Source organism: Gossypium raimondii, chromosome 3, assembly GCF_025698545.1.
Source record: "Gossypium raimondii isolate GPD5lz chromosome 3, ASM2569854v1, whole genome shotgun sequence".
Taxonomy (NCBI): domain Eukaryota; kingdom Viridiplantae; phylum Streptophyta; class Magnoliopsida; order Malvales; family Malvaceae; genus Gossypium; species Gossypium raimondii.
In genome coordinates this window covers 51,746,251-51,761,707 of record NC_068567.1, presented here as the reverse complement: position 1 = coordinate 51,761,707, position 15,457 = coordinate 51,746,251, and the positions used below count along the sequence as shown (strand labels likewise).

Here is a 15,457-nt window from a genome sequence, read left to right as displayed (position 1 = left end):
TGAAATCTTGCTACTAATTACATTCTATCTATATCATTATCTCCTTTGCTGAAGATGCTCTCTGCAACCTAACCCTTTTATCATTATTCCTAACGAATTTCTATCAAAATCACAATTTTAGTCGAATTTCTATCGAAATCACAATTTTAGTTAATTCAGAATTTCAATGGCTTTTTACAAGATAAATATTTTTTTGGTACAAAGACAAATATTTACTTTATAATTATTCTGCTATTATATTTTATTATTTTAGAAGTATAATTATATAAAATAATTTTCTAAAATCATATTTAAATAAACAATGCTAACAATTAAGAGATCAAAAGCCAGTTATCAAACTGCCATCAAAATCACAACTTTGTAGTCAGATTCGATAATAATATTCTGCCAATGTTGATGTCATAAAAGTCTTGAGCCAAGCTTTGTTGCCAAGTCTTTAGCCGCCAATGCTTAAGAGGAAAGCATTCGCACGTTGGCTTTAGTTAGCATATGTCCATGATAGTTCCTAGGTATTACTGCAATGGCCACTGTACAATAAATTAACCCCTTTTTTTTTTTTTTTAACTACTTGCTCCACAGGCGAAGTCCAAGAAGTTATATTTTGGCCTATTGGTCTCGGTTAGAGGAGTTGAGATATGTGTTCATGAACTCATGGCATCCATGGAAGCTTCATTCCAAACTTGTATTGGTTTTTTTTTTTTTTTTTTCATGTCCCTCTGCTCGCGTTTTGAGAAATTGAGAGAATAAAATAAGAAAAAAATACTTAGCAGATTTTGATGAACTGTTACCAAAATTCTTATCATCATTTTCATTACACATCAAATACAATATATAGGTGTAGTGGTTACAAATAATTCAACAAACCTCACTAAAACACCTTGAAAATACAAAGATGAAACTTATACATAAATTGTTTAGGTAAAGGTCAATACCTAAAAAAGTCAAATCAATACTAACTCTGCTTGTTTTGACAAGTAAACTCAAACAAGCAGACTAATTACAAAATATCATTAGGAGAATATGCAAACCCCTCTTGTAATACATTTGGGGGTTCGCCTACAACTCATAACAGCTCACATTTGACTTAGCAAGCAATTCAGGTTGAGCTCGCATCTTTTTATGAGCTCGCAAATGTAGAGCTCGCAGAACCTGCTTGAGCTCGCAACTTCAAGTGAGCTCGCAACTTCGCGGGAAGAGTTCACCACTGCATGAATGGCCACTTCACAACACTCCTCCTTGGCAACAACGTTGCGAACTCCAATATCATCTCTCAGCCTCTCAAACCCCATTCTTCTAAGAGGTTTTGTGAGAATATCAGCAAGTTGAACATCTGAACTGCAATGAACCAGCTTGACTTCATTCGATTGCTCGACTTCATGCACAAAATGATACTTTATCTTGAAGTGTTTTGTCTTTCCATGGAAGAAGAGATTCTTTGCAATTGCAACAACAAATTGATTAATATATCTCTGTTGCCTCCACTTGCTTCAAATTCAAATCAGACACTCCTTCTTTTTTACATACAAGGTGGGTTTGCAGACACTCCTTTCAAATCTCAAGCTCGCTAAATGCTTGTCAACTCTCTCATTCCAGGTTTGCGGAGCTTATTTTGTCCCATACAAAGCTTTATTTAGCTTGCAAACCATATACTCTTCATCATCAACTACAAATCCCTATGACTATTCAACATAAACTTCCTCCTTTATAATACCATTGAGGAATGCAAACTTTACATCAAGTTGATGTATCTTCCACCCTTTTTGAGCTGTCATAGTCAGTATCAATCTGATGTAGTCTGGCTACTGGTGCAAAGTTTTTAGCATAGTCAACACAATATTGTTGACTAAATCCTTTTGCAACTAATCTAGATTTGGGTCTGTTCATTGAACCATCAATATTTAACTTTGTTTTTTAGACCAATTTTACACCAATGACCTTCTTGCAAACTGGTCTACTGTAGTCATACCTGGTTAAACTCTTTTCTCTAGCTTACTCCTTTTGACACCATGAATTAGAGCATAACACAAACAACCAAAGATCTTCAGGTGTGACACTAATGTCTTGAAGCCAAACCATCCTTCACACGGTGTCATACCCTTCACAACTTCTTTTGGCAATCTGTTGAGCAGATAAACAGAGGTGCTCGCAGCTTTAGCCTACCCACAACTTATTTGGTAGCTTCTTCTCGAACAACAAACATCTTAACATATCCATAATCGTTCTATTTTTCCTTTCACACACACCATTTTACTGAGGGGTGTATGCGTTTGTCAACTGATGCTCGATTCCAACATCTTCACAAAACTTCTGAAACTTCTCAGAAGTATACTCAGTCCCATTATTTGACCTGAATATTCTCATCTTGCAATAAGCTTTGTAATAGCCCAATTTGCCCGGGGCCCATCCTGAATAAGCAAAAAAAAAATAAGAAAAAATAATTAAATATCCACAGTCCAAATACATAGGCCCAACGTGGCCCAAATCGTTTTTAACCTAAACACTAGCCTAGCCCAATATCCCCAACCCAATTAACCTAACACCTAACCCTGGCCCTAATCATCTAAGCCCAAAAAAAAATCACAAACAGAAACCCTAGGGTTTCTGGAAACTAAGCTGCCGTAGTAGCCTCGCAACGCGCCGCCTTAGGCCTTCCTCTCTACGCGCACCACGCCACCACCTCCGTACTCTAGTACCTGCAGCAAACAACAAACCAAGACAGCAAAAAAGGAAGAAGACAAAATAGCAAAAAAGTATGAGATTTTTGTATTTTTCTCCTTTTATTATTCTGTATTTTTGTTATAAAATGGATTGTAAACCGAACGAAAAGAGGGACTCCCACTCTACTGTATTAGAAAAAAAAACACAAAAACAATACAAAGATAAAAAAAATTTCAAAAACAGCAAATATATCATACTTTTAAGGTGATTTCCGATTCGGTTTTTCCCTTTTCTCTTCTTTATAATTTTTTTTCTTTTAATTTGTTTTCATAAACTAAGTAAAGAATAAAAGGAGAAAGAAAGGGGACCTACAGGGAATCTGTCGTATTCTCGTCGGCTCAAATCGCCGTTCGTGGTGGAGCCATGGCGAAGGAGTGGCGGATTCGGGCAAGGGAACGAGCGGCTGAAACCCCAACGGAGGCAGAAATAGTTTTTTTAATTTAGGGGCTGCAATTGTTTTTTTTAGGTAAAATTCCGTTTAAATAACGTCATAATACGATGCCGTTTTGAGCTAGCGTTCCTAGCGTCAAAACGACGCCATTTAGCGGCCATGACCCGCGCAGTGACCCGACCCGGGGAAGTATCCGCGCGTTTTGGCCTCTGTTGGGTGATTTGCGCAAACGGCCCTCTCTTTTTTTGTGGCGTGTTCGGATCGGTTTCATTTTTCTTTTTAAGTTTGCCCTGTAATTTGTTTCTCGTTTTATTTTAGTCCATGCCGCAACCCAGCATTTTGGAGGGCTGGGAATATTTCCAGATTAACCCTCCATGTTATTCGCACATTGTACGTTGGCCCTTATTTTGTTTATTTATGTTATTCCCCGATTAATTTCGTTTTAGTTGCAATTTAATCCTCTTTTGTGTTATTGGTTTCTCTTTAATTATTATTATTATTATTATTATTATTATTATTATTATTATTATTATTATTATTATTATTAATGTTACTGTCATTATGATTGTTGATGATATTATTTATACTAATTTACATACACTTATCTACCTATTTATATATGTATACATCATTTTTATGTATTAATATTTTAAGTTTTATATTATCATATATTAGTATCCCATTTCGTTATATTCTATCGGTACTATAAATAACCATTTTAGAGTTATTATACATTTGGTTTTTAATCTATTATGTATTATGGCTTTAAAATCTTGGTGTATTATTATTTCAAAGTTACTATGTATTATTATTTAAGGTTATCGTATATTCATTTTATTGTTTTAATTATAATTTGTATATATTTTAATGTTTTCATTTTTTATAAGATTTTTTCTTGCACTTTACTATGTTTTTTTAATTATGTTCTTTATAAAATAAAACTCTCATATATGTATTATTTGCTTTAAATTTATTTTCAGATACGGTTTATTAATGATCATTCCCATTCTCTCATGCTATTTATTTCTTAAATTATTTTCAAATTTGTATGTTTTATTTATGTTTTTGTAAATCACTTGATTTTAATTAGTTTCCTCTTATTAGCTAATGTTGATATTTACATAATGTATGAAATTATTATTGTTATGCTTGTTTGTATTTGTTTATTAATTGCTTATTATCCATTGGTGTACATTTTAATTTACGAATCACCATTTCGCGTTGTACATTATCATTCTATCGCATTTTATTCGCTTAAAAGGTTATTTTTCATATCATTTAAATATCAAAAGCATTTTTACTCAAAAAGATTTCAAAATAACGCAATACCCGAAATTTGGAATCTTCGAGAGAATGGAGCCCTAACGTATTGGGTTCCAATTTTCCTCGTTGAATCTAAATAATCGAAAATTTTCTACAATCAAAACGCATAAACCAAAAACTCACTTTCGGGAATTCGATACGTCGTGTCCTAATGTATTGGATATGACGTGTCATTTTCTCGAAATGAAGATTTAAATAATAAGGGTTATATTCAATGCTAGGAATTTAGAGAAATTATGCCCTAACGTATTGGGTTTCAATTTTTCATCTGACTTAAAGCAGCTAAATATCCCTTTTTAACTCCACCGCAAGAGTTTTGAAAATCAAAAGACAAGCTCATTCTCGAGGACTAAAAATGTCGTGTCCTGATGTACTGGCCGTGACATCTTATTACTCCGAAACAAGAAGGTCTTTAGCATTCATCTCGATTTATCTAAGCATCTTTTATAAAATTAACATTAATAAAAGGGAGGATCATAATTTTTAAAATTCTTCACGAATTTTTGATATTCGAAATTAGGACCTTAATCAATCAATTCGGTACCAATTTTGGGCGTTACGAGGGTGCTAACCCTTTATTGTGCGTAACCGACTCCCGAACCTATTTTCTCAAAATTCGTAGACCAAAAAATCGTTTTCAAGGTGATCCGATCACACCTCTTTAAGAGATTGGTGGCGACTCCCATTTTTGTTTTTAAGTCGACGACCAAATTTTTTGTTTTTTAAAAAATGGTTTCGACAAGCTTGATTCTCAACAACAACTTTTAAACTTTCAAAAGACCTCAACACCTTCAGACTTGGCCTTCAAAAAATACACCCAACAATATCTAGTGTAATCATCAATAAACAAAATGAAGTACCTGCTATTGCTAAGTGAAGTAGCCCTCATTGGTCCACATACATCAGTGTGAACTAGATGTAGCTTCTCAGTAGCTCGCCATGCCTTGTTCCCAGAAAATGGAAGTCTTGCTTGCTTCCCAAACTAACATACCTCGCGCACTGTAGTTCTCTCTTCAGCTTCAGACATATTCTCAACCAAACCTAGCTTATACAATATACCAAATGATTTGTAATTGACATCGCCCAGTCTCTTGTGCCACAAGTCAGTACCATCAGTTGAACTAGAGTAAGCTTTAAAGGTAACTAAGTTCCAGTTTAGAACAAAGCTCCTGTCACTTATTTTCACTAACATAAGCTCATGAACAGTTAAATCAGACACAACACATTTATACTTTCTAAAAATAATAGAATAATTCTTCTCAACAAGTTGACCAACACTAAGCAAGTTCTGATCTATATCAGGTACAAAAAGAACATCAGTAATAACTTTTGTACCTGCAAGAGTGCTAACTTGAACATCTCTCTTTCTTTTTGCTTCAATAATCTGGCCATTTCCAACTCTGAATCTCGAATTGAAGGATTTGTCAATTCTTTTGAACATGCTTTCATTTGAAACTTTGCGGTTCGCACAACCACTGTTAATCAACCAATTTTTCTTTACATGGTTGTTTACTGCAAACCATGAGGCAGTAAATGCGAGATCCTCCTAAGCTTGATTTTCTTCAGCAACTTGAGCCTGATTAGGCTGCTACGGTTGCTGTTGCACTTTGTTTTTACAAATTCTAAAATCATGGCCAAATTGTTTACAATTTTTACATTATACACCAGGTCTTGTCCAGTAAAACTTTTCTGAATGACCCATCTTCTTGTAATTCGAGCATAGTGGATACTTTTTCTTTTCACCATCTCTTTTACTTGATTCTATTTCTTCTTGCCTTTGTTGCTTAAAGAACATGGAGTCTCATTATCATTTGCTTAGTAAGCACCTTCTACGTGCCCTTCTTCTCTGTTCGCTCTTTTTTGCTCCTATGCATATAGAGCATTGATGAGCTCTGAAAGAGAAACTGTTGTCAAATGTCTCGAGTCCTCTAATGATGAGATCTTGGACTCATACTTTTCTGTTAAAATGGTGATGACGTTTCAACAACCCTTTGATCACTAAACTGATCACCAAGCAGCCTTATCCTATCTGTATACTACTTGATCATTTCAGTCTCCTTTATCTTCAAGTTTTCAAAGTCTCTTCTCAAATTCAAAAGTTGTTGTTGCCTTGTCTTTTCAGTCCCCTGGAACTCCTCCTTCAATCTATCCCAAGCTTCTTTGGGAGTTTCACAAGTCATGATTCTTGTGAAAATAACATCAGACACACCACTTTGAAGGCAAGACAAAGTCTTATACTTCTTAGCAGCCTCATTGTTGTGTTGTCTAATTTGAGCTATCGTTGGATTAGCTCGCAATGGTGGTGGTTCTCTGTCTGAAATCAACAACTTCCAACAAATCATATGTCTGAAGATATGTCTTCATTTTCACTCTGCAAATATAGTAGTTTTCTCCAGCAAATATAGGAGGCGAAGGTGGTGTAAAACTTCAAGATGACATTGCAATACGAACAAGATACAATCAACACTTTTTTTTCAACAATAAAAAACACTCACAAGGCCCCCAAAGACTAAGGCTCTTGATACCAATTGTTGGCGTTTTGAGAAGTTGAGGGAATAAAATAAGAAAAAAGTACTTAGCAGATTTTGATAAACTGCTATCAAAATTCTCATCATCGTTTTCATTACACATGAAATACAATATATAGGTGTAGTAGTTACAGATAATTCAACAAACCCCACTAAAACACCTTGAAAATACAAAGATGAAACTTATACATAAATTGATTAGGTAAAGGTTACTACCTAAAAAAGTCAAATCAATACTAACTCTACTTGTTTTGACAAGTAAACTCAAACAAGTAGACTAATTACAAAATATCGTTATCAGAATATGCGAACCCTTCTTGTAATACATTTGGGGGTTTGCCAACCACTTATAACAGCTCACATTTGACTTAGCAAGCAATTTAAGTTGAGCTCGCATCTTTTTATGAGCTCGCACTTTTAGTTGAGCTCGCAACTTTTGGTGAGCTCACAAATGTAGAGCTCGTAGACCTGTTTGAGCTCGCAACTTTAAGTGAGCTCGCAACTTCGTAGGAAGAGTTCGCCACTGCATGAATGGCCACTTCACAACCCTTAAATACTGTCATGTTTCTGGCCTTTCATAGTTTACAAGAAGTCCATGGTATAAAACTCAGGCCTAAGAAATTACTAAAGATCGGAACAATCTTCATGACAGTCAACCACCATTTTACAAATGATTTGAACTCAACAGAATCAAGACAATAGTTAAACATGGACACTCTCCATGTCACTTGGGCGGAAGGGTAAAAGTAGATCAGGATATGTTCAACTGTTTTGTTGTTATCGCCACATCTAAAAAAACCTACTGGCAAACTTTTGCATCATGAAACATAATTATCATTTGAAGGAATAACATCTCGGCAAGCTCTTTAAATAAAGTGCTTAATCTTTACCAAGATATTGGAGTTCCATATACTTGCCCATTCAGGCTTTCTGCCATGTGGCCTGCGAGATAATCTTTCCTTTTTTGTTGTCTCTATTGTGTTTTAAGTATAAATGATACCTCGTTTTAACATCATACTTGCCGTTTTGAAAGAAATACCCAACCAAAATGTCGTTGATGGACAGAGGGTCGAGCGAGATCTGTTAGATTGAGTCAACTTCCTTTGGGTGAAAAAGGAGACAAAAAAGATCTAGGAAGGGGAACGGTCAAATATCTCTATTTTTTGAATAATTCAAATTCACAAATAAATTCAAAATTGTCTATTATCTATGAATTATCGCACTATTATTATCCAAATTTGTTGGAAATTCAAATTTCTAAAAAGAATATTTAAAATTTTCAAATCATTTTCAATATTTAAATTTCCAAAAATTCAAATTGAATTCGTTAAAATTATTTTTAAAATATATATCATAAAAATTATAAACATTATATAATCGGTGGATTTGAATATCTAAATAAGTAATGCAAATTTAAATAATGGATATTTAAGGTATCTCTATCTATATTCGTTCTAAACCCACAGTAGTAGATGTGATTTTAAAATCCGAATATATTTAAATTTACAATATTCGCAAAAAGTAAATCAAATATCCGAATTGTCAATTTAAATTTTCATCCCTAAATTTTTTTTATTTCAGCCTTTATTCAGCTCGATTGTAAAAATGTCCAAGTATGAAGGGGGTGAGCTAATTTTGCATTCTAGTAGCCTTGGAACTCATTTTCTTCCCATATATAAACACATTCCATGTTTTTGATACACCATTGAATCCCTATGTTGAGAAATGAGAGCTTCGGTCAAACTATTCCAAGCCAAAGAGGGAGCTCGGGTAGGGGAGGCGTTAAAAGGTGAAGAGAAAGTAAAGTATATTCCCTTCCTAAATTCACCCAAGGGGCATTTGGGTTTTTGATGAGTCGTCATGCCTGTTTAGCAATGAAAGCGAATTGATGTATGATAAGTTTTTTAAAGCAATACATCCTCCACTCCTTTTCCTCGTAAGCTTGGAGCAGTCCGTCCATTGAGTTTTCCCATGTTCGTCATCTAAGCCCCCGCCACCAAAATAGGTTAAAGAGTAAGCTTAGGTCATTACAACAAAGAAAATTGGTAGTTTAAAATGTATGATGAAAACTAAGAAGAGGACACCACTTTAATAAACACTTCACGGCCTGTTTGAAACAGTAACCTTCATTTCCAATTTTACACTTTGGATTTGACTTTCTCAAGAGAAATCTTAAGGCTTTTTCTTTTTTTTTTTGTTTTTTTCCCCGAATAGATGGGAGGCCAAGATACTTCCAGTTTAGGTCTAGGAAAGTAACTCCAAGGTTTTGTTGGATGGACTGCTGAAAAGTCTTGTATCAAGTGATAAGAAAATCGCCGATTGAGAGATGTTAACCTCTTGCCTCAAAGCCTCTTGATAGAGAGCTAAAATATTTCTAATAGCGATACAACTTCCTTCACTAGCTTCTACAGAGAAGAGACAGTCGTCTGAAAATAGGAGGTGGAAAAGGGTGGTAGAATATCTATTATACGGGTGAATCCAATGGGAGAAGGAAGGCCTCTTGGTTTTAGACCCCTTATTGTTTAGTTATACAATTTAATCCTTTTAACAGATAATTTTTAAATTTGCCCCCCCCCCCCAACAATTTATATTCTTATACTATCCCACAACCAAAATTTTCTAGATTCGCTCGATTTATTAGTTTTATAGTCATTAAGAAAGCCTTCATGACTTACTTTATCAAGGAGAAGTAAGAGGACGTTACCAGTGATGGTGAATAGACAAGGGGAGAGTAGGTACCCTTGGTAGGGTTGAGTATTCGATCGAGTCGAGTCGAATCAAATAAAAAAATTTCGAGTTAATCGAGTTGAGAAATCCTATTTAGCAACCAAATTCAATTTGAAAATTTTTCAAATCGAGTCAAAAAATTACGAATCAAGTCGAGTTGAGTTAACGAATCTTATTATTTATACTCAATGTTTTGTTTACATGGACCAAGTATTTATCTAGTAGACGAAGTACAAAATTATTTAACTACATAAACAATATAATAGTCTTAGTTTTTAACTTAATGGGTAAATATTTATCAAAACAATATAATTTTGTCTTTTAACTTAATGGTTTTGACTTTTAATTTTAGAAAAATAAAAATTTATCAAAACGACATAGTTTTGTATTTTCTTATTCGGATTTTCAGATAACTCGAATTGTGTAATTCATATTCGAGTTAAACCAAAAAAAAATTATTCAAGTTGATCCGAATAACTCGATTAACTCAAATAACTCGAATTATTTAATTCAAAATTTAAATTTTTTATCGAGTTTTTCGAATCGAATCGAATTTTGCTCACCCCTCCTTAGCTCATCCGCTTTCAAGTGAGAAACCCTCCATGCTAGAACCTTGTTGAATTCTAGGATAGTGTTGAATTCTATCCATTCCTCTGAGCCGGTGGATAGCATTTACCTTTTATGATTTTGGGTGGTGGCATGGAAGAAGCATGTCTTACAATTCCGTTGATTGAACCATTGGATTGTAGAGCATTGGGGCTAATGACATTCCTCCATTTCCATAATTTATCAAGTTGACGTTTTATCTTCATTGCTTCTTCTTTAGATTATGGAGTGAGTGGTTCTTCTTGGATATAAGCAAGTCTTTTTTATGAGGAAGTCGATGTTTCTTCTAGAGTTTCCATGCTTGTAAGCCATGGTGAATGGCTTGTAATTTCTCATTTAAGGTGATTTAAGAGTTGAGAGAACGAGGAGTTAGCCATTTCCCTTAAATTAGCTCTTCGTATTCTTAATCCAAGGTCCATTTGAGCTGGAACTTAAACATTCTATAGTGAAAGTTGTTATTGATGGGAGAGTGATCCGAGTGGATGGTGGGTCAGCAACTCCAAAGGCCGAAGAAAAGAGATCAATCCATTTCTCATTACATACCATCCTGTCTAACTTTTACTGGATTGCCTAGATGCCTATTCAATTATTAGACCAAGTGAAAGCACCTCCACTAATGTGCATGTCTATGCGATTGGAATCATCAATCCATTAGCTAAAAGATGCATTTTCTTGGTACAACTTGGTTCTCTTTTATTTTTTTGTCCTCAAGGTTTTTAATAGCAGTGAAGTCTCCTAAACGGCTCTAGGCTAGAAGAGAGCCCTCCCTCTCAAGTTTTTTATTTGATTTAGCACCTCAATTTTATTCCCTCAATAAGGGATTCCATAAGCAAAAGGTTATGTCCACCTCTAATAAATATGAATGTTGTAGGGGCGATGGGACGAAAGTCCTATTTTTCTATCGGTTCTTATGCATTGTAACTTTAATCATCATTTACGGATATAAATTTTTTATGGAAAGTTGAATTCTATTTCTTTTCAAAATTAAAATTCAATCAATTATTATCAATTATATATTAGCAATAAATATCTTTAGGATACATTTATGAATAATGAAAATGCAATGAACTGAAAACTATCCTAAAAAAGGGGAAGTAATTGTAATTTTGTGAAGAATCTACTCAACACCTTAACTTAGTGAGGTGTACCAAGTCTAAAACAGATAACTCTCCATTATAGTAAGTACATCTTTGGATATCGTCATTAATATTTCCGAGATATTTTGCCTTTTAGGCCTCATTGTTAAATTTTTCGTTGGTTTGATTCACTCAAAAAACCAGAATCCGACATGTTTATTGGAAACCAATATAAAATGAATTAGGGTTCATGCATCTATTGAGCTCTTGAATTTTGTCCCCCTATATATATAAACCCATTTCCATCCTCCGTCCACATCATACCCCAAAACATTATTTGCTTGCTAAAGAAAAAAAAAATAGTATAATTTCACATTCACTTTTATAGAAGCCAAGATGGTGGTCGGCTTTGAGAAGGCAGTTTCCGCTACGAAATCCGTCGTGACCTCCGCCAAGAAGGCACCCACTACTCTCTCCTCCGACCGTGTCATCAACTTCGCTCGGTTTGTCCATAGCCTGCATTGATTTCATCGGCTATTGCATGTTTTTCTTTTCAATCATTTTCACCTCTATTTTATTATTTTTCCCTTTCTGTGGGGGGTTTGTGACTGTTACATTAATCAGTATTCCACTTAAATCCCACATTGGTGCATGCAGTGCGAGGGATTTTAGATTTATTGGCTAAACCGAAAGCATGATAATAGGATTTGGTTTTATTTCTATTTTTCACAGTGGTGATCCTACCATGTACGAGTCATACTGGAGGCAAATGGGAGAGAAATGCACGATCGTGATCTCTGGCCATAATTTGATGAGCTACTTCAGCAACGCGGGACACTTTTGCTGGTTTTTGATGCCGGAGCTCGATCGTGCCATCCGGAGGTTGCATTGCGTCGTTGGAAATGCAGTGGTTGACGATGATCGATATATCGTGGTAGGCAATGGCTCAACCCAGCTCTTCCAGGCCGTGCTCTACGCCCTCTCTTCTTCCTACGACCCTGACACTGAGCCCCTCAGCGTCGTCGCCGCCGCCCCTTTCTACTCGGTTAGCCCTTTGAGAAACTTTTAACCCTTCATTTTGGTTGACACGAGAGATTTTGACTTCTTTTTTGTTTTTTTTTCTTTTAACCCAGTTAAATCAAAATCAATGTTGTCGTATTGGATTTATTAGGTTCTTATCTTATTGAATGAGGGTGGTTCAGGGACGGGCCAAGGGGTGTTTCCATGTTTATTAGAACATTTTCCATTAATGCATTCGGTTCCATTTTTCAATGACATTGGGAAACGTTTGCATTAAGGGGTTGTCAAAAGTGGAATAGACAAATTACTGAGAAAGAAATGGGGACAATGGAACAAACATGTTTTCTTAAAAACATATTAGTTATCAAACATATGCATGCAAGCATTGTTTTTGGATCTTAGGGCGAACATGGTAACATGGACATGTCTTGCTTTTGAAACCATGTGGTGGGTCAACCCCAGATTCTCCACGGTCTGGTGAGAAAACCCACTCACCTTTCGGCTTTTTTTAAAAATTCCTACACCATGTTTATGATTAAAATGACATTTCATGGGCCAAGCTTAATCAAATTTATTAAGCACCAACTAGGATTTATATGGGTGATTGGACTCCATCATGGTTGTTTGCGGAAAAATACCCAACCATAAACATTCAACACTATATTATAAGCGGTTTTTGAGATACAAAAGCCAGACATTACTCATGTTACGCACGTTTGCCGGAGACCATGGAGATATTCTAAATGATTTGCACATTTTCATGTGTTTCATGTCTCTAGTTTCTTCAAAAGATGAAATTAAACCTGGTGCTGCCACTACCTCGTCTTTTCCGCTTGTTGCCTACCATCTGTTTGCTAAAATTTACCTCTGAATTCACAGTCATATCCAGAGGAAACGGACTTCCTCCGTTCAGGGCTGTACAAATGGGCAGGCGATGCTTACTCCTTTGATAAAGATGGAGCATACATAGAGGTGGTCACTTCGCCCAACAATCCTGATGGTGCAATTCGAGAAGCAGTGGTGAATCGTGATGGTGGTAAACTTATTCACGACTTAGCCTACTATTGGCCTCAATACACCCCCATTACTGGTAAGGCTGATAATGATATTATGCTTTTCACCTTCTCCAAAGCCACTGGACATGCTGGTTCCCGCATCGGGTAAGAATCTCCTGCCATGAAATAATCGAGAAGATGGAAGTTTTTTGTTTTTTGTTTTTTTTTTTTTTTTGCGAAATGTTTTGATCATTCAAGTTATAAGCTTTTTTTATTCTGCAGATGGGCTATCGTTAAGGATATAGAAGTGGCAACCAAGATGGTTAAGTTCATGGAGCTGAGTAGCATAGGGGTGTCGAAAGAATCCCAACTCCGTGCTGCCAAGATTCTCGAAGTGATCAGTGACGACTGCCAGAATTCTGCGCCTGATAAAGAGGAAAATTTCTTTGAATATGGACATCGGCTCATGTCTGATAGATGGGAAAAGCTGCGTGAGGTGGTTAAACGCAATGGAGTTTTCAGTCTGCCTAAGTACCCTCAAGATTACTGCAACTTCATTGGCAAATACACTGATCCAAGCCCTGGTAAATGACTGATCATATCATTTTGGCATATAATGAAAACAGGTATTTCATTTAACTTGTGAAATTCGGTTTCTTTTTCCTGGTACAGCCTTTGCATGGTTGAAGAGCAAGGACGGGTTGAACTGTGACAATCTCTTAAGAGAGCTTAAGATAGTCACAAGGGGCGGAACAAATTTTGGGGTGGACTCAAATTATACAAGGATTAGCATGCTGAGTCCTGATGAGGATTTTAACCTTCTCTTGGAGAGGTTGTCTGCAATCAAAGGCACCATCATCAATGGAAATAATTAGTTTTGATGAAGATCAAAAGCCTTCGTTCTTCTTTAGGTGTATAGGTTTGAGTCTTTAGACTTCAGCTCCATACGGAGTCAGTATAGAATGCTTTTTTTCTGGGTCTTAAAAAGGTTGGGGCTTATTTCTATGGTTTAAACAGTTCATTCCATCTATTATGGTTTTACATCCATGTTGCTCGTTTAACTATGTTAGTTTTAATTATATTTTAAATGCATGAAAAGTACTTTGACAAATTAAATGTATCACATCAAATCAAACACATACCCAAGCTAAAAGTCTCGACTTTGCCCTCTCCAACTAAGCTTGCCAATCCCCCATTGTTTTTTGAATGCTGCTGGCAATAAGAACCTTCTTCCAAAGCTGCTTTTAGAAATCTTAAGTGAAATGAACGGTTGGGATGGGATCTCTTGTCTCCTCTTAACTCTAACAGAATGCAATTTACAGAATCGAAAAAATGTCCCATTGAGGGGACAAATTTACTATTATAATATCTTCCATGTTTCGTTTGCTTTGCTTTGCTGGAACATTTTAATGCTTATTTCATTTTGTTCCTCTAGCTAAAGGCAAAACTTGGGAATTATTCAGTTGACTTTAGCTAGAAACTGTGTGTACAACGTCAGGAATGAAAAGACTTCGGTTGATCCAATAAGCGCATTACGAAACATGTATGAAAGGCCATCTACGTTAAACAATACGCCGTTTGTTCAATCTAAAGATGGCTAAAGGTACTTCAATTATGGATCATATCAATGAGTTCAACATGATACTCGTCAATTAACTTCTGTTGATATTAATTTGATGAAGTCCAAGCGTTGGCATTGTTACAATAACTTCCATCTAGTTTGGATAGGGAAAGAAGTAAACCTCTTGCATTTAAAGATATTTTGTTGTGCTTCATATCTGCATATCGACTCCGATAAAGAGATAAACTAGAACCCAAGACTAGAACGTCTTTTTCGTTGGATATGGTGGAAATTATTTTAGCTCCTAATTTTGGGATGCTGAGAATAAAAAGATTCTAAGAGGGAGAAATGTAATATTCAATGGAAATGATGTTGTTGGGATCGAACCGATTAAGTAACGAACAAGTAAAAATAACGGAATAAATTAAAAAATTGAAAACACAAATTTAATGTGAAAAAATCACTCCAAAGAAGAAAAAAAATCACAAGTAAAGATAATTTTACTATAATGG

At 35.4% G+C, this 15,457-nt stretch overlaps 1 protein-coding gene across 1 annotated transcript; it reads left to right on the top strand.

The window, feature by feature from the left end:
- The first annotated feature begins 11,681 nt into the window (after positions 1-11,681).
- LOC105794631 (L-tryptophan--pyruvate aminotransferase 1) lies at positions 11,682-14,539 on the top strand. Its single transcript, XM_012623899.2, has 5 exons — positions 11,682-11,872; positions 12,102-12,414; positions 13,269-13,549; positions 13,667-13,968; positions 14,057-14,539. Exons 1-5 carry the CDS (start codon positions 11,766-11,768, stop codon positions 14,257-14,259), a joined length of 1,206 nt encoding a protein of 401 aa, XP_012479353.1. The 5' UTR covers positions 11,682-11,765; the 3' UTR covers positions 14,260-14,539.
- Positions 14,540-15,457: the final 918 nt, after the last annotated feature.